The 25,408-nt window shown below is 40.6% G+C and overlaps 1 protein-coding gene across 1 annotated transcript in view; it reads left to right on the top strand.

The window, feature by feature from the left end:
• The first annotated feature begins 8,457 nt into the window (after nucleotides 1-8,457).
• Nucleotides 8,458-25,408, top strand: part of LOC125483954 (ninein-like protein) — a 46,971-nt gene continuing 30,020 nt past the window's right edge. The window contains exons 1-3 of the mRNA XM_048600678.1: nucleotides 8,458-8,657; nucleotides 20,025-20,224; nucleotides 22,751-22,847. Of these exons, the coding sequence (XP_048456635.1) occupies nucleotides 20,042-20,224; nucleotides 22,751-22,847 (280 nt within the window). The 5' untranslated portion in view covers nucleotides 8,458-8,657; nucleotides 20,025-20,041. The remainder of the gene's footprint in view (nucleotides 8,658-20,024; nucleotides 20,225-22,750; nucleotides 22,848-25,408) is intronic.

The following is a 25,408-nucleotide window of genomic DNA, read 5'->3' on the forward strand; positions in this document are numbered from 1 at the left end:
TATTCATTGATGCTTGAATGGAGGGGGATAAAGGGGAGTCCTTTACTGAGGACTGACCATTCATCTCAGTGAGGGGGAGGTCTGGGGGGATGGTGAAAACCCAGCAGGGCTGGGGCTGGTTTTGACTATAGAGTTGCTAGCTGTTGGGGTGGTGGGCAGAGCGGCGTCAGCAGTGGGCGGAGCGGCGTCGGGTAGACCGTCCTCGATGTTGGCAGTGGCTGCAGTGGCGTTGGTGGGTGTGTCCTCGATGTTGGCAGTGCTACCGGTTTCTGAAGAAGGGTCCAGACCCGAAACGTCAGCTTTCCTGCTCCTCTGATGCTGCCTGGCCTGCTGTGTTCACCCAGTTCCACACCTTATTATCTATGATTCAGGTTGAACTAGAATGTTCACAGCCTCGGTGTCATGATTGACCCTGGCTAAATATCAGACCTTAGATCCTTTCCATTGCACGTAGAAAGTTTACCACCACCCCCGCCCCCGCTGCTAAGACCATCTGCTGCTGAAACCCTTTCAAATGCCTTGCATTGTCACCTTCAGATTTGACATTCCAGAATGATCTCATATCCTCCAAGCTATGTAAAATTCAAACTGTTTACAGTTTTCCAAACGTGCAAAGTCTTGCTTGTTCCAAACCCTTACCGTTCTTTGATCTCATTGGCTTCCTGTCTTCAAGGTTTGAAATTTAAAAATTATAACCCTTGTATTGAAATCTTCCATGGCCTCACTCTTCCAATCAATTGGAAATGCTGTACCTCATAAAACCATGCTCAGACTTTGATCCTCTGACTCTAATCTCTGTGAATCTCTCCCCCTCAACTTCTCACCAACAGCAGCGAGGGTTCTATTCACTGAAAATTGTTAGGAAGGGGAGGTTGAACCTTTCTGATAATTAAAATTCAAACACAAGCCTCCAATTTGTTACAGCAAGATTAGAGGTCCCTTTCTAATAATTAAACCCAAAACACCCAGAGAAACTCGCCTCACCTCGCCTAATCTGTTAAACTGTTACAGAGACGGGGAGGTTAAATGAAAGAAAATTCCTGATAGTCACTTTATAAATAACAAATAACAATTTATTTATTTAACCCTAACAATAACAAACTGAACAATTGCCCCACCCCCAACTCCTAACAATTCACTAATTGAACAAAATTCTACTGAAACACTTCAAATAAACACAAGTCCCACTTATATAAACCCAATTAATAGAACAGTAAATTAAAACTTAATCTCTCCAAGTTCACACAGACTGTGTCTTCATAGAATCCCTACAGTGTGGAAACAAGCCCTTCAGCCCAACAAGTCCATGCTGACACTTGGAGCATCCCACTCAGACCCATCCCCCTATAACCCACCTAAGCTATACATCCCTGAACAATACAGTCAATTTAGCATGGCTAATCCACCTGGCCTGCACATCTTTGGTCTGTGGGAGGAAACCAGAGTACCCAGAGGAAACCCACACAGACACAGGGAGAACATGCAAACTCCACACAGACAGTTGCCTGAGGGTGGAATTGAACCCAGGTTCCTGGCGCTGTGAGGCAGCAGTGCTAACCACTGAGCCACTGTGCCATGTTATGCATTGTTAATAGTGATCTGAAATTTGTCTTCATACAGCTATGAGAACCCACAAAACTGTACCTAATATCTTGGCTAAAGTGATAAGATGAAATGACATGCTATTGAGAATGCAGTGAAGCGTGGATTTGTATGTCTTCCGGAACTCTCTGCCTTCTCCAGCCTTTCCTCTGTTGATTTCAAGTCACAAACGTCTTTCTTCCACTGATCTTGCTGTCATAGATGTTTTCTCTATAATTTCCTAGTTCAGACATCCATTTTAACTCTTAAGTACTGAAAAAAACATAATCTTTTAAAGGGACAACGCAATGCTTTTACAATTTTACACACACCAACTTTGTAACAAAATCTCTTCCCGATCATCTCCACCCGTCCATTTCAATTAAGAGATTGGTTGCCCCTTTCCTAATGTCATGACAATTTTTATGTTATAATGTCTTAAGATTGATATTTTGATTTGCAAGAGTGCTCAATTTGCGAATAGGTAGAGGAAGTTGCAGCTTTGGTTTTATGAAGGTTTCAAGTCATTCAGTTGAAGGAGCAAAATAAATAGATGTAAGCTAGGCCTGCACCTTAAGCAAAGACATTTGGATGTGAATATAGGGGGTATGGTTAGAAAATTTGCAGATGACACCAAAATTGGTGGTGAAGTGGACAGCAAAGAAGGTTACTTCAGAGTACAATGGGACCTTGATCAAATGGGCTGATGGGCTGAGGATTGGCAGATGGAATTTAATCTTGATAAATGTGAGGTGTTACTTTTTGTTAGGGCAAATCAGGGCATGACTTATACGTTTAATGGTAAGGTCCTGGGGAGTGTTGTCAAACAAAGGGACCTTGGAGTGCAGGTTTATGCTTCCTTGAAATTGGATTCCCATGTAGGCAGGGTAGTGAAGAAGGCATTTCATACACTTGTCTTTATTGGTCAGTGCATTGAGTATAGGAGTTGGGAGGATATGTTGTGGCTGTACAGGACATTGGTTAAGCCACTTTTGGAATACTATGTTCAATTCAGATTTCCTTGCTTTAGGAAGGATGTTGTTAAACTTGAAAGGGTTCACAAAAGATTTATAAGGATGTTGCCAAGGCTGGAGGGTTTGAGCTATAGGGAGAGGTTGAATAGGCTGGTGCTGGAGCATTGTAGGCTGAGGGGTGACCTTATAGAGATTTATAAAATCATGATGGGCATGGGATAGGGTGAATCGTTAAGGTCTTTTCCCCAGGGTAGAGGGTCCAAAACTAGAGGGCAGGGGTTTAACGTGAGAGGGGAAAGATTTAAAAGGGACCGAAAGGGCAACTTTTTCACACAGAGGGTGGTGCGTGTGTGAAATGAACTGCCAGAGGAAGTGGTGAAGGCTGGTACAATTACAACATCTAAAAGACATCTGAATGGGTATATGAATAGGAAGGGTTTAGAGGGATATGGGGCAAATGCTAGAAAATGAGCCAAAATTAATTTAGGATATTTGGTCGGCATGGAAGATTTGGACCGAAGGATCTATTTCTGTGCTGTGCATCTCTATGACTCTATGACAATACTAACTTTATTGTGAGGATACAGTGGGAGCTCATGCTCAGTTGAAGAAAGAGTTGTGAGGGGAAAAGAGATTGGAAGATCTGCCTACCTTGGAGTTAGTAGATAAAATTTACAGGAAACTGGGCAAAAGCAGTTTAGCTTGGGATCAGGCAGAGAAAGGCAGCTTGTCAAGAACTGTAAAGCAGCTGTTGGACCAAGAATTGTACAGAAACTGAGAGAAGACAGGGTGAAAGTAACTTGTATTAGAGCAAATACTGGGGATGCTGGAAATTTGAAATGAAATCAAAGTGCTGGAGAAACTGAACAGGTTAACCTGAAAAAGTCATATTGAACTTCAGACGTAGCATCTATGCAGAGAGAAAGAGTTTATCAGAACTGCTAAGTTTTGCCAACACTTTCTGTTTTAATTAAACCAGCTTCTGTCTGTCCAAAAAAAACAACAGGAGCAGAAAGTCAAATGGAACCAGGATGTTCTGATTTTTAAATTGATAAATACAAAAGCTATGAGGTTCAAGGTTGAACTCAGAAGTTACCAGTTATGGTATTTTGTAGAAATGTTGGACAATCACCAAACCACAAGCAAACTTAAGGGTCCTCATTGCGTCTCATAAGTTAGAGATTAGCTGGCACACTAAGCAGAAGACAAAGAGAATTCCAGAGAGCTTTGGCATTCTTGGTTTGGTTCCAGATAAAGAGGTGAATGAACCCTCAAGATTGTGAAATTAAGCAGTAAAAAGGGGCACTGGATAAGAACTGATGATTAAAAGTCTTGACAAACTATAGTGTTAAGATGCTTGCTTTGTTTTTATATATACAGTAAAGTCTGTATTGTTTAAAAACATTAAATCTTTTGGTGTAGTTCTTCCAGTAACTCACTAGGTGTTCAGATTTCTCTATGGAACTTTTAACACCAATATCCTCATCTTCCAGGAAAGTTAAGTGTGTTTATATTATAAATGCCAGTTGCCTTACATTTTAATTTTAAAACTATTTTTCCCACGTTGCTAAGCAGTTACAATTCAACAGTATTTAATTACTTTATGGGTGCTAAAAGTGTTTTTAAAATGCAAGTTCAGATAGGAATAAGAAAATAAAGTAAGCAACTTGCACACATCAAAATGAAACAGCAAAATGAAATGAGGGCTAAAGATTGGCCAGGATAGGAGGAAGAACTCCTGTGTTGTTTTTTTAAGAAAAAGCATCATGGGATCTTTTACACTAAATGCAGATAGCTGATTAATCTTTAGTTTTAGCATATTTTGTGAAATAGACTTAGAATCATAGAATCCCTACAGTGTGGAAGCAGGCCATTCAGCCCATTGAGACCATACCAACTCTCCAAAGAGCAAGCTGCCCAGACCATCCCCTACTATCCTATCCCTGTAACCCTGCATTTCCCATGGCTAATCCACCTAGCCTGCACATCCCTGGACACTATGGGCAATTTAGCATGGCCAATCCATCTAACCTACACATCTTTGGACTGTGGGAGGAAACCGGACCATCTGAAGGAAACCCACACACACACAGTGAGAATGTGCAAACTCCACACAAACAGTTGCCCAAGGATGGAATCAAACCCAGGTTCCTGGTGTTGTGAGGCAATAGTGCTAACCACTGAACCACCATGCCACCATAAATGTATCCAACACCTTTGGGAAAGATTGCAGAAAATTGAAAAAGAAACAGCATATTGTCAATATCTGTGTGCATCAAAACAAAAATTAAATCTGACTGACTGCATAGTACTCCCACATTGGCAGTTTTGTCCTTTATAATAATTGCTCACATCTTCAGTGCTTTGAATGACTTATTGTTTGGTTGAAGTATTTACTTAATAGGAGATCTTTTATCTTAAATTTTAACGTTTTTATTTTGAAAGCAGTTCAATATTTTGTTTGTGGTTGATAAATGCTCACACTCAACAACGTTCGCATTCCAAGTTATCTAAATGTATCCAATTAGTTGCTCTTCCAAAAAGTCTTTGTGTAGCTATTGTTAGCTTGGAGCCAGTGATGGAAGCATGTTTTTGAGGGAGAGCATGCAGGAAATTAATAAAAAAACGCTATACAAAAAGACAGCTATACCTCAAATGACATGATTCCATAGGTATATGTAGCATGCATTGGGGTCCTAAACTACAGTCCAGGAGGTTCCAAGATCCAATTTGGGTTGAACACCACTGGGTTAATAGATGGTGGGGAAGAAAAGGAAATTAGCTGGAGTTCCAGTCACTAATCAGAAAGTGCTGACTGCCTGTCAGATGAAGACAGTCCTGCATGACAAATAGTCACTTGTTTGAAATGCAGAAGGTTACTGGCATTAGCAAAGGTATATCACAGCCTTGAGCCGTAACCCTCTGGGAAAGGACAGAAAAGGGGAAGGAAATACTTACCAGGGTGTTGCCGGGTCTGGAGGGTTTGAGGTAGAAGGAGAAGCTGGATAGGCTGAGATATTTTTCCACTGGAGCATTGGAGGCTGTAGGGGTGACCTTAAAGAGGTTTATGAAATCATAAGGTGCATAGATAACATCAGTTGACAAGGTCTTTGTCCAATGGTAGGGGAGTCCAAAACTAGAGTTTAAGGTGATAGGGGAAAGAGTTAAAAGGGACAGGAAGGGCAATTTTTTCACACAGAGGATGGTGTGTGTATACAATGACCTGCCAGAAGAAGTGGTAGAGACATGTTCAGTTACAACATTTAAAAGACATTTGGACAGGTACATGACTCGGAAAGGTTAAGAGGGATATGGGCCAAACACAGGCAAATAGGACTAGTTCAGTTTAGGATACCTAGTCAGCATGGACAAGTTGGACTGTTTCTGTACTGTATGACTCTAAAACCGAGAAAGTTTACTCATAAAAACAAAAATGAAACCCACTTTACAAGTGATAGATAGCCTAATGCATCATGCACGACTGTGTTGAAGGAACCAAAGGTACAGTTACTAAATTTGTTGATCACACAAAGGTAGTTAAGACAGTAAGTTGTGAAGAGGACATAAAGAAGTTTCAAATGAATATAGACCACTTAAGTAAGTGGGCAAGGATTTCGCAAATGGAGTATAATCTGGGAAAATCTGAAATTGCCCATTTCAGCAGGAAGAATAGAAAAGAAATATATTATCAAAATGGTGAGAGGTTGCAGATCTTGAAGATACAGAGAGATCTGACTGCCATAGTGCATGACTTGTAAAAAGACTAGTATATAGGTACAACAAATAATGAGGAAAACTAATACAATATTCTTATTTATTGTGATGGGAATTTAATACAGAAGTAGGAAAGTTATGCTTCAGCTATACAGGCACTGGTGAGATCACATCGAGTACCAAATACAGTACAGGTCATCTTATTTAAGGCAGGCTGTAAGTGTATTGGAAGTAGCTTGTAGATGTTTTACTAGACTAATGTCTGGAATGAGTTTGTTGTTTTATGAGGAAAGGTGGGACAGATGAGTCTTGCAAAGACTGCAGCTTAGAAAGATAGAGGTGACTTGATTGATATACACAAAACCCTGAGGTGTCTTGACAGGATGGATAAAGAAAGGATGTTTCTTCTTGTGGAAGAATCTAGAGCAATATTATTTTCCTTCATCTGATGAAGAGTCACTAGACTCAAAATGTTAACCTGCTTTCTCCCACAGATGCTGCCAGACCTGCTGAGTTTCTCCTGCAATTTCTACTTTTGTTTCAGATTTCCAGCACCCACAGTTCTTTGTTATAATTTATTATACTGGAACTAGGTTAACTGTTCTAAACCAAAAGGACACCCATTTAAGACAGGGAATGAAAAGAGACTTTTTTAAATTTCAGAGTGTGGGAATGTTTGGAATGTTCTTCCTCGAAAGAAGTAGAAGCAGAGTCTTTGAATATTCTTAGGTCTAAGATAGATTCTTGATGAGCAAGGGGATAAAAATTTGTCCAGGCAAAGTGGGAATATGGAGTAATCAGTGATCTTATTGAACAGTGTAGTAGTCTCAGGGAACAATGTCTTATTTCAGCTCTTAATTCATAAAAAAAATTATGTGTACGTAACCCAAAGGCTGGTTCTTGCTTAATAACTGTAGATCCTTCATCATTACCTTTTAAAATCAGTGATGCTTTAGCACTGTCATCCACTCTAAAGGGTGAGGTGAACTGGGATGTCATTGGTCTACCTCCACCAGACAAGTAGATAAATCAAATCTGCACTGTTGGTGTTATTCTGAGCTACATACGGGGAAAACCCATCTGGTTAACTCATGTCTTTTAGGAAAGGAAACTGCCATTCTTATCTGGTTCTGCCTACATGTGAGTCCAGACCCACAGCAATGTGGTTGATTGTTAACTACCCTCTGGGCAATTAGGGATGAGCAATAAATGCTAGCCTAGCCAGCAATGCCCTCATCATGTGAATGAATAAAAAAAATTGTGTATTTTAACATTTTATGAGAATATTTGCATAGTCATTAACAGATTGAGAGCATGGTTTGTAAAGTGTACAATATCCTATTGGAATATAGAGTGTAGGAGCTATGACTTTTGTAAGACATTAGATTTGAATTGATCTGATTTATTATCATCACGTACCAAAATACAGTGAAAAGTATTGTTTTGTGTGCTAAGCAGGCAGAAACACACCTTACATTAAGTACATCAGGGTAATAGAACAGAATGCAGGAAAGAGTAGAACGCTTATAATGGAGTTCAGCCTGAGCTGGAATTTGCATCAATTTCTGGTAACTAATTTTAAGTACAGAAAAGATTCAAGGGATTGGTGTCCAGAATGAGGAACTTCTGTTATAACAATAAATTGAAGAAGCTGGGACTGCTTCCGTGGAGAAAAAATTTGAGAGATTTGTCAAAGGTACAAACACAGAATTCCAGGAAACTCGGCAGGTATTCCTTTTAAACAAGAGGTGTTGATATTCATGAGGGGCTTGGACAAAATGAATGGGAAGTAAGTGCTCCAAGCGATGAAAGTATCAACAACGGGAGAGCACAGATTTAAAGCGATTTGCAAAAGAAGCAAAGATGACGTGAAAAAAAACCCTGCCTGACAGTATGGTGGTCGCAGTTTCAAAAGTTCTATTCAAAACGGAACTAGATAGCCACCCATAAAGGAAGAATGTTCGGTGATCGGGGCAGAAGGGGGAACCAGATGAATTCGGAGAGACAATGGGCCAAATGGCCTCCGTTGGCACTGTAATACTTTCTTGTGATATTCCTCCCTGCCAGCAGGGGCTGCAATCAGGAAAGGACAGTTTAAGGACGACTGGTTTGCAAAGCCTGCCCAGTTTCCTGTGTTGGAGGCGAGGTTAGTTTATACTTGCTGGAGTTCAAAGGTGAGAACCTCGGTCTGATTGAATGGTGAAGGGTAACACTCGCCCGCTACATTGTAACAAAGCGGCGGAGTATCACTGTGATACCGACCTGGCTGAGTAACAAACTAGAGACAATGGAGCCATGAAGATCACTGGTTCGTATTCAGTGAGGCACGATAGAGGGGTTTGGGAAAAGATAAAGTGAAGTGAGAGCAAGGGGGCAGGAAAAAAAGCGGTAAGATTTAAAAACATATTTTCCATTCACTCCGGGCTCTCATAGGCGTCTTAAAACACGAATATTTACATCACTGTTAAGCTATTTACTGGCTCACTTGAAGTGAGTCGACTCGGTTCCCATGGTGAAGCGTTGTCTGTCCCTCCCTCGCCGTTCCGAAAGGAATTTGAAGAGGTTTTATTTCCCCGCCCGCCGGGGGCATGTCATCGAAAACCTACATTTTTAAAATAAACTTTTCAGGTGCTGTATTTAATGATCATTCCACCCCATTAATTTCCCGCGTGTCTCATCCGATTTTAACGGCAGGCAATTGAAATGCCGTCCTGTCCAAGCAAAGACAACATGTATAATTTGCTCATGTGTGTAACATTTTTTAAAAAAAACATTTGGGTTTACCGGAATCTAGAAGGGCAGCGACTCCAGTTATGCTGCAACGTGTTTCTGAGTTCATCTCTGCATTTCACTATCATTCCTTAAACGTAAAGTTCTATCTACTAGATTTCTTTTAAATTAAGTCTTGAAATTTAGCTTTCTCGCCATTACCGATCCTATGGTAAGAAAATCTCCAGAATTCGACCTACTATTTTTGAGAAAAGGTAATGCAATATCCCTTTTGTATTCCTGTCTAGACTCACTTTTATTTCAAAAATATATTTTACTCAAAAAACCTACAAATACACACAAATTGCAGTCCTTTCAATGGAAAAGAAACAAACAAAACATTGAAATTTTGACGTTTCTCCGACCTATCCAGAGCCGTACCTTTTTATTATTTCAAAATATACTTTATTCATGGTCATATCTTTGTACATATTAAATATAGAGAGAGACGTAGCCACAAATGCATTTCGGTTCTGTACGGTAGCATATCAAAGGAACAAACACAATCGAGTTTGACCCTACCCAATCAAACCAAAGGCATCTCTTACTTGAACCAGAGTATATTCACATGCATTTGATGCACCAGGAGGGTCTGATAATTGAACGGACCCCCATTTAACTTCAGCCTGGAGTCGTACGTTGTTTTATTTCAAAAATATATTTTATTCATAAGAAAAAACTCTTTGTATACATACATAGTCACAAATGCAGTTCAGTTCTGTACAGTAGCATATCAAGCAAATAAACATTGGAGTTTGACTTTATCCAAAAGTCAGTTCAAAGTTGGGTTTTGTTTTGTTTCTAATGTTATTCACTGTCCTGAATTATAATACCACTTTTGACTGGAGGTGACACCGTAAAGCTTTGTATTTCATACAACAGTGCCAGTATAAATGCATTTAAGGGCTTGATGAATTAGCACAAGAGGAATAAAAGATTCTTTCATTTTTATCCAGTTTAAATAGTATAAGGTATTTGATAGATGTTACAATTTTGAGAATCAAAAGCCAAGGAGAAAATCCACTTGAAGCTCCATAGAGAATTTTAGATGATAAAATTTTGCTAAACACCCATGTGCATGTGGGTCTTCAAAAATGCACATTTTAGAGTGCAAAATGTAATGAAATCTTCATTTGCAAAAGCCTGTAAAATAATACATGAATATACTTGTTTCTGTACTGACATGTAGGGAAAATACTACATTCCAAAGGAATGTTTTTATATCTAATTTCTTTAGTGGGTCATTGTTAGTTATGGAAAAACTGTGCATTTTTCAAACAATAGTTAATAGGTAAAACAATATTCTAGTATGAAAATTAGTTTCGTCAGATAAAGGCAATGGTTATTTATTCTGTCTCGATTTTTGTTTCAACCCTCCCCCCACCTTTGTGTTCAATCATAGGACTGTACAAAATTTATTTTGAACTAAGGTTAGATTTGGAAACACTTGTGCATTTTTTTCTTAATATCTTTAACTTTCTTTTCTAAGTTATGCCTCTGGTGTTAAAGTAATTTGGAGATCTTTCAGAAAAAAATACAAGTCTGTACATGTAGTTTTTCCCAGAAAATTAATGTTAAGCATAATAAATAATATTACATTGTACAGAATAGGTGAGAAACTTGATCCATATGTCTAAAGTATTAGGACTTCCAATATATATTTGAACACTAGGATTTGAATGCTTTTAAATAAGGTATTTATTTGTGTAAGTTTTTAGGAAAGACTTCTGATAATGTGATGGATGAATGGACTCGGACTGTAATAGTTTATGATATTGGGTCAGTCATTAAATATTTAAATATTTAAAGAACCAAACTGAAAGCCACACAAATTCAACTGATAAAATTCTTCAGTTTTTGTAATGACTTTCATGATTTATAATGTAGCTCAAAATAAAATGGTACCACAATATTATTAACTGTTTCACATCAGGGAAGTTGCCACTATACCTGTGTTTAGTGCTTGTCCTAGAGTTCAAATTTCACCACAGTCTGACTTCGCTTATACCCATAACCACCTCTCCAGTCCTACAATCCCTGTTTCACTTGTCTCATCACTAGTGATCATTCTCAAACCTTACTTAATTGTGTGCCACCTTCCAGATCAATTGGCTGCCCTTGTTACTAGCACACAAATAGAATATTTTAACAACTTTAGGCCTGGGTGCCTAAAGGAGGAAAAAGACAGTCTCAGCCTGGCATTGCGGTCTGCCAGTATGGCGGTCTGTTGGTATGGCGGTCTTGTCCCAGTGTGGAGGTCTTCTTAGTCTTCAGTGTCCAGACATTCCAGTGGCTCTGCAGGTGGTCTTGTCCAGAAGTGGTGGTCTCAACCTGGCATGGCAGTCTTCTTTGGTGGAGGGCGTCTTCTCTCCCACCTATCCACCCCTCCCACATCACTGACCAATCCTCACCACTCCCTACCTGCACTCACCTATCACCATCCCACCTACCTTCCCCAGCCCCACCCCTCCTCTCTCTCTTTATTTCTGAGTTCCCTTCCTCCTCCCCATTTCTGAAGAAGGGTCCCAACCCGAAACGTCAACTTTCCTGCTCTTCTGATGCTGCCTGGCCTGCTGTGTTCCTCGAGCTCCACGCTACGTTATCTCTGACTCCAGCATCTGCAGTTCTTACTACCTCTTCCATTGTTAAAGTGTTTTTTAAAAAACACTATTGATTCAGGCTGGGTCCCTAGCCACTTCGGCACCTCTGCCTTTACAACCTCTTTTTAAAAAAAACCCAGGACAAAATAACCTTTTTAATGTGACAGCCTCGACACACAAGGGAGTAGTGTAAAACAGGCTGTATCAGATGGGCTGCTAGTTATATTGCTTGTGAACCAATTTTGTTTATGATGGTCTCAATGCCTGCTTTGTGCCAGTGCCTGACATGAGTTTCTACCCCATATGGGATGTGAGCATCACTGGCCACCAAACCTGTAATTGCCCTTGAGAGGGGATGATGAGCTGCTGCTGGCTTGAACTACTGTCATCCAGGTGGTGTAGGTAATTCCACAGTGCTGTTTGCATGGGAATTCCAGGATCTTGTGGCTTGGAGGCAAACACGCAGGTGGTGGTGTTCCCCTATATCTGCCACCCTTGTCCTTCTATGTGGTAGAGACAACAGATTTAGAAGACGCTGAGAAAATTGTCTCGGTGACCTGCCGCAGTGCTTCTTGTAGATGGCACCTGTTACTGCCCACTGTATGTCAGTGGCACAGTGTGTCAATACTTGAGGTGCTGCTTGGGATACCAATCATGCTGGCTGCTTTGTATGGGATGATGTTGAGTTGAGTTGAGTGTTGATGGAGCTATACCCAGTGAAGCAAGTGGAGAGTATTCCATTGTACATCCTAACTTATTCCATTTAGGTGGAGGGCAGACTCTATGGAGTCAGGAGGTGAGATATTCACCACTGAATTCCTGGGCTCTGATTTGCTCTTGTAGTGTTGTTTGATGTGTTAGTTGAATACTTAAGTCATAAGCTATCCAATACGTTGGACCCTGAACCCTAATATTTTTGTATAAAACCATTGGATGGCTAATCTTTGTTAGCACTTTGATCCTGCTGATCACTCACCCAAATGTCTCTCCTCCTTCATTCAGAAGCAATTTTTTTAGATTGTTGCCTGTGACTGTGGGAATACCCACTGTTTGCTGTCACTAAACACCACGCTGTGAAAAACAGATAATGATGAAAGTGGCAGCTATAATCTCTACTCCTTTGGAATCATACAGTATGGAAGAAGTCCATATTATAAATGCTGTAGATTTTCATATAACAAGAAAAACAATGATAGCAATACCAAGTTCTTTGGGACTTAAATCCACCCTGTCTTCCATCAGAAAAACATCCATTCTCTACTACTTGCATTTCAAACCAATTTTGCACCAAAATTATTTTGGAAATCAGCAGGGAAGTCTATTGTGGGAAGTGGTGTAAAAGGACAAGATTGGATTGAATAAACTGCTTGTTATTCATAACATCAAATATTCAAATGCACTAGAATCAATGGAATTAAATATTGAGGGCTGTATGAAATGTTTGCCTGTCATACAACCCATTTTGTGCCACTATCTGAGACAAATTCTTAATCCCATTTGTACAACATCTGTGTCATTACCATCATCAATCCTCACTGCTGATCCGTAACATAACTCATTCAGGTTAGTCAGACATGTTTGCAGGTAACAATTCTGTGCTGATATCCCTATTAAACTATGGTTACCAACCCATGTGACTATTTGATACCCAGCTAAAATTCAATGCCAATCACCTATCAGCAACACCACTTATTTTTGCCTGTACAGTATTGCTGCCCCTCTGCCACTCAGATCTCTGTCCTTGATCATTTTTTAAAAAATGCCCATTTTTCAAAAAATGCCACTTGTTCAAAATGCAGCAACTAGTATCTGTCGCGGATGAAGTTCCATTCACTAGACATTGACTAGCTTACCTTTGTGCCCCCTTACATGTTAACTTTAAATTACTAATTCTTACTATATTCCTTCATGACCTTCCTGACCCTATCCCCAATTTTTATATTGCCTCCTGTGACATCCTTCAGCAACCCTCCTCAATTTTTTAAAATCTCCAATTTCTTCCCTTAACTTCTCAAGATACGGTTTATTTGGCGACATTAACTCCAATCTCTGCCTATCGTCCTCCACAAGTCCACCAGTCTGTCCCTTAAAAGTCTTCTGAAAACCCATCATTTTGGTCATGTCTTGTCATTCTGTTTCTCTATTGCATGCATCCCTTTTCTTTCCAACTTCTGTGAATTTTCTTGGTACTTTTTGAAGATCAAATATGGTGTATGACTGCAAGCTATAATTTAAATGTTCTATTCAGGCAAGTATGTACATATATGTAAATATATTTTGTGATTAGACTGTTAAATCGTGCAAATTTTCTGGTTCTGTGATATTGAGAATTACACTTCGTTAAAAAAAGAAAGCTCTGAATTTCTTGCATAAATTGATGAGTTTTTTGGCGGGTATGTCTGCTCACATTAAAGTTCTGATGGGAAATGAACAGCCTTGCTGGTTCTGCTTGGCTCTTTGGTTCTGCTTGGCTGTTTAGTAATCAGCAGCAGCAGGATCCTGAAATGACTAGGCTTCTTGCTCTCCGCAGGCCAGATGAAACACTTCCCCACACTTTGGCCTGGGGATATGGGGTTTTTTAAGCCTGTTGTTGCCGATGAGGTTAGTGGTGGGAGCAGTAGTCCCACTTGCTCTTCCTAAGCCGTCTCCAGCTATGTGTCCCACGGTCTCAAGAAACCACATTGCAATCAATCGCTTGACCAGCTTCTCCAGATAAGAGAACAGCGAAGTGTGGAGATTAAACTCCTTTGCTTGGGTCACACAATGCTCCAAATGATCTGCTTGTTTCAGGGAGTTATGAAGTAAATGAGTCATTTGAGGAGATCTCTGACTTGTGCTAGTAAGTTTACATCAAAGGCTGGCAATCCGAGTGGCACAGGGACCTACTTTCCCTGGTCCAATCCACCAGCCCATGCCTGGACCATGAGAAAATTATAATTGGCTAGCAAACAATCACTGGAAAACGTTTTAACCTTTTTTATGTTTTCACATGTGAAATGAAAAATTTAATGAATTAAAGGAAAAACTTGGATAAATGTTTGTGCTGGCTCTCAAATTCACCTTAGATAATTTGTGTGGCTCAGGTGGGTGCCAGCTCAGGAACCCTTGCCGTGTACCCTAGGTTTTGGTATTCCCTCCCTAAACCACCTAACAATACTGCCCAAAGAAGTGATATTTGACCAAACGTTTTCATTACCTGTGGTATTGTCTCATCTAGCCTAGTATCATTTTTCTGATTCCAAGGGACTTTGTCAGGATGTAATGTTTCACTATGTTAAAAATGCTGTATAAATACAAGTATTTTTGCATACCCTGTTTGAACCTAGTTCTCTGACCTTAGCTGAATGTTTGATCCGAGGTGTATTACAGAGTAGAAAATTCAGTGAGAACTCTGCTCGTGATTATTTCAATCCAGTGACCCACTGTTTGATGTAAGCATTGGTTGAGCTTGGGACTGGGCTTGCATGGCGGCATGTCTTAACTAAATAGTCTTCTGACACTTACTATCAAGGCATAAATATCAACCTGTCTTCCTGGTTGGAAATACTGTCTAGGATGTAAGTGAGAAGGTCACTCGAAGTGCAACCAAAACTTAAAAATTGCTTGACACATGTATACTGAAATGACAAATTGAAGACTGTATTGAGTTCCTGTGGGAATGACTGCAGGAAGTACATTTCACAAAAATCTAGTATGAGAAAGAAAGAAATATTTGAACCTATTTGAATCCTTTCATGACTTCAGGATGTCTGAGCGCTTTACAGCCAGTGGAGTACACTCATGTTTTAATGGATTAAAGAATAGCAGCTAATTTATCTAACAGTAATTATTTAAATGTCCAGATAATCTGTTCTTTTTAAAAGAAAATTAGTTGCGAGATAAATATTAATCTGGACACGAGGGGAAACATTTTGCTTTTGGTTTGAACCAAAAAACTATGGAATGTCTAATTGACATGGCAGATTGGTTTAGCATCTCATCTGGAAGGGGACACCTGAACCTTGCACTGCTCCCTCAGCACAGAACTGCAGTGTCAGCTTAGATTTTGAAGTTACAACCTGACTCAGGCTGCTTTGATCTTACTACCTTTAAGAGGTTGATCTGTGTTTAAAAATAGTGCCATGTGATATCCACTTCCTAGTCAAACCAAAAATTATTGTACATTTTACCTCTCAGATTTCTGTTTTTAATGTGCTACTCTGTGAATACCTTTTATTAGCAATTGCATATATCTTTACGGTATTAAAATATGCTGGTGTACAATGTATCCCACTAAGGTAGGAAGGAAAGGAAACAAAATAGAATGAAAATGGCTTTAAAAAGACACAATATTCCTAAAATGAATGTGGAGAGGTGGTTTTTGATTCAATAAAGAACAAAGAAAATTACAGCACAGGAACAGGCCCTTCAGCCCTCCAAGCCTGCACCGATCCAGATCCTCTATCTAAACCTGTCGCCTATTTTCCAAGGATCTGTATCCCTCTGCTCCCTGCCCATTCATGTATCTGTCTAGATACATCTTAAATGATGCTATTGTGCCCGCCTCTACCACCTCCGCTGGCAACATGTTCCAGGCACTCACCACCCTCTGTGTAAAGAACTTGCCATGCATATCTCCCTTAAACTTTTCCCCTCTCACCTTGAAAGCGAGACCCCTAGTAATTCCCACTCTGGGAAAAAGCTTCTTGCTATCCACCCTGTGAACACCTCTCATGATTTTGTAGACCTCAATCAGGTCCCCCCTCAACCTCCATCTTTCTAATGTAAATAATCTTAATCTACTCAACCTCTCTTCATAGCTGGCGCCCTCCATACCAGGCAACATCCTCGTGAACCTCCTCTGCACCCTGTCTAAAGCATCCACATCCTTTTGGTAATGTGGCGACCAGAACTATACGCAGTATTCCAAATGTGGTCGAACCAAAGTCCGACACAACTGTAACATGACCTGCCAACTCTTGTACTCAATACCCCGTCCGATGAATGAAAGCATGCTGTATGCCTTCTTGACCACTCTTATCGACCTGCGTTGCCACCTTCAGGGTACAATGGACCTGAACACCCAGATCTCTCTGTGCATCAGTTTTCCCCAGGGCTTTTCCATTTACCACATAGTTCGCTCTTGAATTGGATCTTCCAAAATGCATCACCTGGCATTTGCCTGGATTGCACTTCTAAAGAAAAGAGCCATACCAGCAGATCTGCTGTTCAGCAGTTTAAAAGTAATCAAAGCCTTCAGTTTATTTCTTAGAGTTCAGTGAGAAAAGTCAATGAGTTTGTGCTTTGTGCCTCAGGGAGAGACTAACAGAGAGAATCACATCTGGTGAATGTACAGAAAATCACTGAAAGGAAATGTTTGCAAATTTGTTAGTTCAATAAGAAAGTTGAGATTGAAGATAGGAGTGATACTTCATGGGGTTGAGTGTCTTTATAGGATACTGTTGGGGAAATATAGGTTGAATCTTTTTTGCTTTTTATGGTGAGATCTTTTCAGTCTGTCTTTTATATAAATAACAATTTTAATTTCCCTTTCTTAGGACCCTCGCTGATTTTTTTTTTTCATAATTTTATTATTTTATCAGTTTTGCTCTGGAGCTGAGAACTGATAAACTTTGGACTGTGGTCGGAAGAGTTGTAGAGCTGTATGGCATGGAAACGGATCCTTTCAGTCCAACTCGTCCGTGCTGACCAGATATCCTAAATTAATCTAGTCCCATTTGCCAGCATTTGGCGCATATCCTTCTAAACCCTTCCTAATCATATACCCATCCAGATGTCTTTTAAATGTTGTAATTGTACCAGCCTCCACCACTTTCTCTGGCGGCTCATTCCATACAGAAGCTTGTGACTTAAAAAAAATAGAACAAGTTAGTTTTTGTTTGTGAGGCCAGGCCTGGAAGTTAACTGCGGACTGATCAAAAGGTTCTACAGAGGCTTTGACACCGGTGGCTGGTGGAGAGCAGTATGTTTAAACAGATAGCAGATGTTGGTTATTAATGAGGTCAGTACCTGGGATTTAGTTCCAGTAAGTCTGGGAGAGATTGTGTGCTTTAGCAGATAGCAGATGTTAAATGATAACTGGGACCTTATGGGAAGACAATCAGTCTGACAGGGAGAAGCCAGAGTTTTCAATTGCATTTTAGATTGTGTTTGCTGGAGAAGAATTTGGCTGTTGTTGCTGCAGCACAAAGATTTGAAAGCTCCCTGCCTAACTTTTTGTTATCAGCTATTGGAAGTTCAGAGAATAAAAGCTAAGTCATGAGTATTACCACTTGGTGTCATGGTGCAATGATAACAACCTCTCTCAATGTCAGCAAAAGGAAAGAACTGATCATTGACTTCAGTAAGAAAGGAGGAGGACATGCGCCCATGTAGATCAACAGAGCTGAAGTGAAGAGGGTTGAGAGTGTGTCACGTTCCTAGGAGTGACAATAACCTACAATCTGTCCTAGACTTCCCACATAGATGTGACGGTCAAGGAGGCACAGCAACGCCTCCTCTTCTTCCTCAGGTGGCTTAGGAAATTCAGCATGTTCATAAGGTCCCTCACCAACTTTTACAGATGCACCGTTGAAAGCATACTATCTGGGTGCATAATGGTCTGGTGTGGCAACTGCTTAGCCCGGGACCGTAAGAAACTACAGAAAATTGTGTGTATAGCCCAGACCATCACAGAAGCCAACCTCCCATCCATGGACTCCATTTACACTTCTCGCCGCCGTGGAAAGGCCACCAACATCAAAGACGCATCCCACCCCGATAATGCTCTCTTCCAAGCTCTTCTGTCAGGCAGAAGATACAGAAGCTTGAACGCACACACCAAGAGGTTTAAGAACAGCTTCTTCCCTGCTGTTATTAGACTGCTGAATGGATCTCTCTAACTTCAAATAATGTTGATCTTGCTAATGTTCATCTTGCTTTGTGCATCTCCTGTGCAGCCATAATCTTGTATGCCTTGCTGCATCTCAGCACGGTATGATCTGTATGTCCTTGTTTGCTATGATCTGCCTGTACTGCTTGCAAAATAAAGATTTTCACTGCACTTAGGTATATGTGACTACAATAAATCAAATCAAATCAAATTCCTCTGAGTGAGTTGAAAAGGTGACCCTATCAACAGCTTCAGAAAATCAACGAAGAGACAATCATCTATGTCTGTGGAACAATGCATTGTGAAAAACCACTTAAGCAGTCTGACCAGTTTTATCAATTTCTTTTATTTATTCCATAGTCCTTTTTGTGTGATTGGGGGTGAAAATTAAGGTTATTGGGTTTAAACATAGGTATCATTTAGATTACTTTGTTTAATGTTGTTCTACTAAAGTTACTGCATTGTTCATAAATTGCTAAGTCTTTTGTTTAAGCTACAAACCAGCGCCAAGAATTGGTTATCCAAAAAAGTCTGGTTAGGAACTATTGGGTTTAATTTTGAGGGTCTTTGAAGGTTTTAATCTTAACCATAGTGTGAATACAGAAAAGCTGATTTAGTTTGGCTGTTGGTCCTTGTATTGTAATGCTTCTGTGTAATAAACTTTTGTCAATAGTATGTTGGCAGCCTCATGTGAGTATATCCAGTGGCTGACCACCACAGTAATCAAATTGCAAAAATAAAACTTGTCAAGCCAGGTTTCAGTCTGAAATCTGACTTATTCAGTATTACCATCAACTGGGATCATAACATTGGGGATTTGAGTTGTTTAACTCCATGTTACTTTGTGGATACATCGAGCCAACTAGTTTCCAAAAAAAACTAAATTATGTTCCTCCTGCAAGCATAGACTGGTTTTTACTTTACTCTTGTCTACTTGTAATTGGACAGGTTTGGAATAGGAACCAAAATGCTACCTTTTAAAATTGACTATAATGAAATATCAGCAGTATTTAATATTTTTAAGAAATTGCCAAAGATTTTCTGGAAAAATCTTTTGAAAATTCCTATCCCTTGCTCACCCCCTTCCTAAGAGACACTATTTTTGTATAATCAATGTTCATGCAGATACAGCATCTTCAGGGCATTTTGTTCTGATTGTGGCTTTAGTCTGCTCCATTGCCTTTAAAGTTTTTAATCTGAAGTCTAAACATATCATTAGAACTTGTTGTCTGGAAAGTTTTTAGATTTTGTCCCACTTTGATGCAAGTGCTTTGGAAATCTACAGATCCAAAGAATTTCCTGTTCTACCTGATGACCTGGTCTTCCCCACACTCCCACCTCCCAGTTTGGATAACTCTGTTATTTGTATTGTTTGTATTTCTTTAAGGAAAACAAAGCCACCTGTTGATTTAGATATAGGTGTTGTTCTTAGATTGTTCCAGTTACTCAATGGAAGATAATTCTGACACTTTTCTTCTTTTAAACACTAGTTGACTCTTCTGTGTTCCCCTGCAGCTGGATGGTGCTATGGGATGGATGAAGCAGAGCAGAATAAATACGTGTTACAGCTTAAGGATGTGTTTGACAGCTGTGACACTACAGGGACTGGATACCTGGACAGAGAGGAACTGAGTGACCTGTGCCAAAAGCTCCACCTGGAAGCTCAGGTCCCTCTTCTACTGCAGACACTTTTGGGAGGCAACTATCACGGCCGGGTAAGTCCCACCTGTGGATATGTGGAGGTAACATTATTTGTCGCATTTAAGTATGTGCATATGTTGCAACAAGTTCCTACAGCTGCTGAGTGTGTAATGAAGCCTTTGTGACTTGCATGCAAAATCCAACTTTGAAGTATTAATTTCTAGAACAGAGGTGCTCTGTGCCTGTGGTAGGAAAGGAGAGTTATAGAAATGTAGAATCCATTGGCAGAAGAGGAGATTTTTGGTCCATCTTCTTTGAAAGATCAATCTTCCCTTCAATGTTCATCACACCCATGAAAATACTTCCTTCTTGTGTACAATGGCTAATTTTGTTTCAATCCCAGTTACTATTGAATGTGCTGCCTGCCATCTTTCAGGCAGTCTAAGCAAGATCATAACAAATGCACGTGTTTAGAAAAAGTCATCTCATTTCCCCTCTGGTTCTTTTCTCAATTGTCTGGTTATGGATCCTCCTTTCAGAGGAGACAATTTCTCCTCATTTGCTCCCATTCTTCTGCGGCACTCCCTCCGGGTCGAGGATGACGCTTCCATGGTGGCGGGGTGGGTTCTGCAGTGGTTGAACAGTTGAACCTCAGACTCCACTGCGGGTGGGAGGATGGGATGCTATGGATTCTACACGATGTTTCTACTTGTTCCCACTCGATGACACTCGAAGTGGTTGGTGCCTCCATGGATGCTGCTTCTCCAGTTTGTTTTCTAGGGCAAGCGGATTCCCATTTGACTTTCAGAATGCCCTATAGCATTTCCTCTGCGCGCGCCTAGTGATTGCTTACCGTTATGGAGTTTGGAGTTGAGAAATTGTTGAGAAAATCTTGTGTTGGGTGCACGGACAGTGTGGCCTACCGACATGGCTGGCTGTGTGTGACGAGTGCCAGGATATTGGTCTGGGAGAGGTGCTCACATTGGTACATTTATACTGCCAGTGGATTTGCAGGACTTTGCGAAGGCAGCTCTCGTAATGACCCTCCAGGGATTTGAGGTGTCTGTTGTACATGGTCCATGCTTCTGATCCATACAAGAGGGTGGGATCCACGGCTGCTTTGCAGACCATTAGCTTGGTGCTGGGTTTAAGGTCCCAGACTTCAAGTGCATTCTGTTCCTCAGACATCTGAAGGCTGCACTGGCACGTTAGAGCTGATGATAGATTTCATCATCAATGTCTGCTCGCACCAAGAGGAAGGGGCCTCCCGAGGTATGGGAAATGATCTATATTGTCCACGGGCTTGTGTGGATTTTGGTGATCAAAGAGTTGTGTGGCAGAAGCGGGCTGGTGGAGAATCTTTGCGTTCTAGTTGTTTAGTCTGAGGCCCGTACTGTCATATATCTCAGCGAATATTGCCGAGTTTCTGTACGTGCAGGTGTTTAATGTACATAAAAATTTGGATAGCAACATGCAGAATCACTAAAGCTAGTTGGCTGATGGACAGAAGAAAAATTCAAGGGTCGATGGGACATTGACCTTTATCTCAAAAGGGCTGGAAGTTAGTTACAGCTGTATGGAACTCTGATTAGAACCCCACCTGGTGTATACATTCAGTTCTGAATACAACATTTATTGATCAGAATGAAACCCTAGCTAACAATGTTTAATAATGAGAACAACTTGTATTCCCTTGATTTTAGAAACCTAAGGGGTGATCTAATTGATGAGTTTAGCATGAATAAGCAATTGATTGGGCTGCTAGAGAGAAACTATTTCATTGGAAAAGAAGAGGTCCAGAACACTGGTCTATAACCTTAAAATTTGAGTTAGGCTGATGTCAGGGAGCATTTTTTTCACACACAAACCAGTGTGAAACTCTCTTCTCAAAAAACCTGCTTGACTAATGGAAAAGTTCGAAACTGACATTATAATTATTTTAAAAATAAGGACGTTAAGGATTATAGGAGCAAGGTGAGAGTAGATTGAGGTATGTCAGGCTCGAGGGGTCTATTGCCTGCTATTATGGTCCAAATATCCTCCGCTACTTGTTGAAATAGTCACCATTCATCTGTGAGTCTTAACTGTAGGTGTTGGCATGGTATTTGGGCAACACACACATGAGTGACTGGGTGCAATTTAAACTAATTGACATTGATTTTTGTGATCAGTACATAGCTCTATTATCACTGTGTTACACAACTACCAGGATGACAAAAGGTAATGTGTTGCAGTCACCATGTGCTGTGTCTCAAATTACTCCTATACTGATCCCAAAAAGGTTTATTTCAAAAAATAATATTTAGGCAGTCAGCAGAGAGGCTGATTCTGTTGACGGATGGAGGGAAACCACCTGCAAAGGGTAAAGAAAGACCAATTAATGTTTGGTCCAGAGACATGCTGTTGAGGTGATAGGAAGAAAAGAGAACGGATCCTGTTGTGACATTTCAAAATAAAGGAAAAAGAAGTTTTAATATAAAACACCGGTGTAGGACAACAAGACAAGGAGAGAATCTGGTAATTTCTGTATATGGTGAAGTCAGTAGTAAATTGGTCATTATATTCTTCCAAGAAGTAATTGATATTATTGAAAATTTTAGGTAAATTTTGAGGAGTTTAAAGAAGGATTTGTTGCTGTGTTATCTACCAGTATTGACCTTGGTAATTCAGAAGATGAGAGCAGTTATTTAGAACTAGGTAAGTACACCTCCATTACATTTGTTTTTGTTTAATTTGCCGTCAAGATAATGCTGGATCTGTTTTTCCATCATTTGATTTAGAGAAACATTGTAATAATTTGTTGGTGTGGCATATATAAATGTCCTGAAACTGAACATCTAAGAAGATAAGAAATGGGAGATGACCAAACTCCTCCTCAATTCAGGGTGATCTTGGCTGATCTTGGCTTAAACTCCACTTTCCCACCTACTCCGACTGATTCCTTGAGAAATGAAAAATCTGACAATCTTGGCCTTAAATATATCCCAGGATGGTGCTTTCATAACTCTGATAACAAGAAGTCCAAAGATTCAGAACACTTTTGTGTGAAGAAATTCTCCCGGCCTCAGACCTGAATGATTAGTGCCATTATGGTTCAAGTGGTTCCCTTTTTGTTCCAGATACCTCAGCAACAATATCTCAGTCTCTACGGAAGGGTCTGTTCTGAGGAAGGGTCACCGGACCCGAAACGTTAACTCTGTTTTCTCCTCCACAGATGCTGCCAGACCTGCTGAGCTTTCAGCAACTTTGTTTTTGTTGCCTCAGTCTCTAAGACAGCAGCAATTCGTCCAAAGGAAGAAGAAGCATAATGTGCGGAGGATGAGGCAAGGAAGTCAGGGACAGCATAAAAGCAAAAGTAAAAGCATACAATATGGTGAAGATTAGCGGGAAGATGGAGGATTGGGAAGCCTTTAAAAACCAGCAGAGGACAACTGAAAAAGCGATAATGGGGAGGAAGATGAAATATGAGGGTAAGCTAGTCAGTAATATAAAAGAAGATTGCAAGAGTTTTTGTTTTAGAGACACAGGAGGTAAAAGAGAAGCAGGAGTGGACATTGGACTGCTGGAAAATGAGACTGAAGAAGTAGTAATGAGGAACAAAGAAGTGGCGGTGGAGCTGAATAGGTACTTTGTACCATTCTTCATGATGGAAGACATCAGTAGGAAAACCAAACTTCAAGGGTCAAGGGACAGAGGTGGGTGTAGTGATCATCTGTAAAGAGAAGGTGCTGGGGAAACTGAAAGGTCCAAAGGTAGATGACTCACCCGGACTAGATGGACTATACCCCAGGGTTCTGGAGGAGACACCTGAGGAGATTGTGGAGGCATTGGTGGTGAACATTAAGGAATCACTGGAGTCAGGGATGGTCCCAGAGGACTGGGAAATAGCTCGTGTCACATCCCTGTTTAAGAAGGGAGGGAGGTAGAAAATGGGAAACTATAGGCTGGGTAACCTGCCCTCCGTTGTTGTTATGATTTTAGAGTCCATTATAAAGGCTGAGATTGCAGAGTATTTGGAAGTACATGGTAAAATAGTGCTGAGTTAGCATAACCTTTGTCACAGGGAATTCATGCCGAACAAATCTGTTAGAATTCTTTGAGGGGGTAATGAGCATGTTAGACGAAGGAGAGCCAATGGACATGATCCATTTGAATTTCCAGAAGGCAAGTTGCTGCACAGGAGGCTGCTAAATAAGATTAGAGCCGATGGTGTTAGGGCCAGGTACCACCATGAATAAAGGATTAGCTGACTGGCAGAAGTCAGAGGGTAGAGATAAAGAGGTCTTTTTAGGATGGCAGCCAATGACTAGTGGAGTTCTGCAGGGTCAATGTTGGGAGCACAACTATTCACGTTCTACGTTAATGATCTGGACAAAGGAACTGAAGACATTGTTGCTAAGTTCGTGGATGACACAAAGATAGGTGGAGGGACACGTAGTGTTGAGGAAGTGGGGAGGCAGCAGAAGGGCTTGGACAGGTTAGGAGAGTGGGAAAAGAAGTGGCATATGGAATGAAATGTGGGAAAGAGCGAGGTCATGCACTTTGGTAAGAAAAGTAGAGGTGTAGACTATTTTCTAAATGGGCAAAGGTTTCAGAAATCTGAAGCACAAAGTAACCTAGGAATCCTAGTTCAGAATCTCTTAAGGTTGATGTGCAGGTTCAGTTGGCAGTTAGGAAGGCAAGTGCAAAGTTAGCATTCTTTTTGAGAGGGCTAGAATACAAGAGCAGAGATGTACTGCTCAGGCTGTATAAGGCTCTGGTCAGACCGCTTTTGGAATATTGAGCGCAGTTTTGGGCCCTGTATCTAAGGAAGGATGTGCTGGCCTTGGAGAGGGTTCGGAGGAGGTTTACAAGAATGATCCTTGGGCTGAAGGGCTTGTCATATGAGGAGCTGTTGAAGACTTTGGGTCTTTACTCAGTGAAGTTTAGAAGGAAGAGGGGGCATCTCATTAAAACTTACAGAATACTGAGAGGGTTGGATAGAGTCGACGTGGAGCAGATGCTTCCACTAGTAGGAGGCACTAGGCTCAATGATGGGATCACCCTTTAGAACTGAAGAGGAGGAATTTCTTTAGTCAGAGGGTGATGAATCTTTAAAACAGAGATAGGTGGGTTCTTGATTAGGAAGGGGATGTATCATTATGGGGAGAAGAGAGGAGAATGGGTTGAGAAACGTATCAGCCATGATTGAATGGTGGGGCAGACTCAATGGGCTTAGTGGCCAAATTATGCTCCTATGTCTCAGGCCTCACATTCTT

Source organism: Rhincodon typus, chromosome 9 (genome assembly GCF_021869965.1).
Source record: "Rhincodon typus isolate 14 chromosome 9, sRhiTyp1.1, whole genome shotgun sequence".
Classification (NCBI taxonomy): domain Eukaryota; kingdom Metazoa; phylum Chordata; class Chondrichthyes; order Orectolobiformes; family Rhincodontidae; genus Rhincodon; species Rhincodon typus.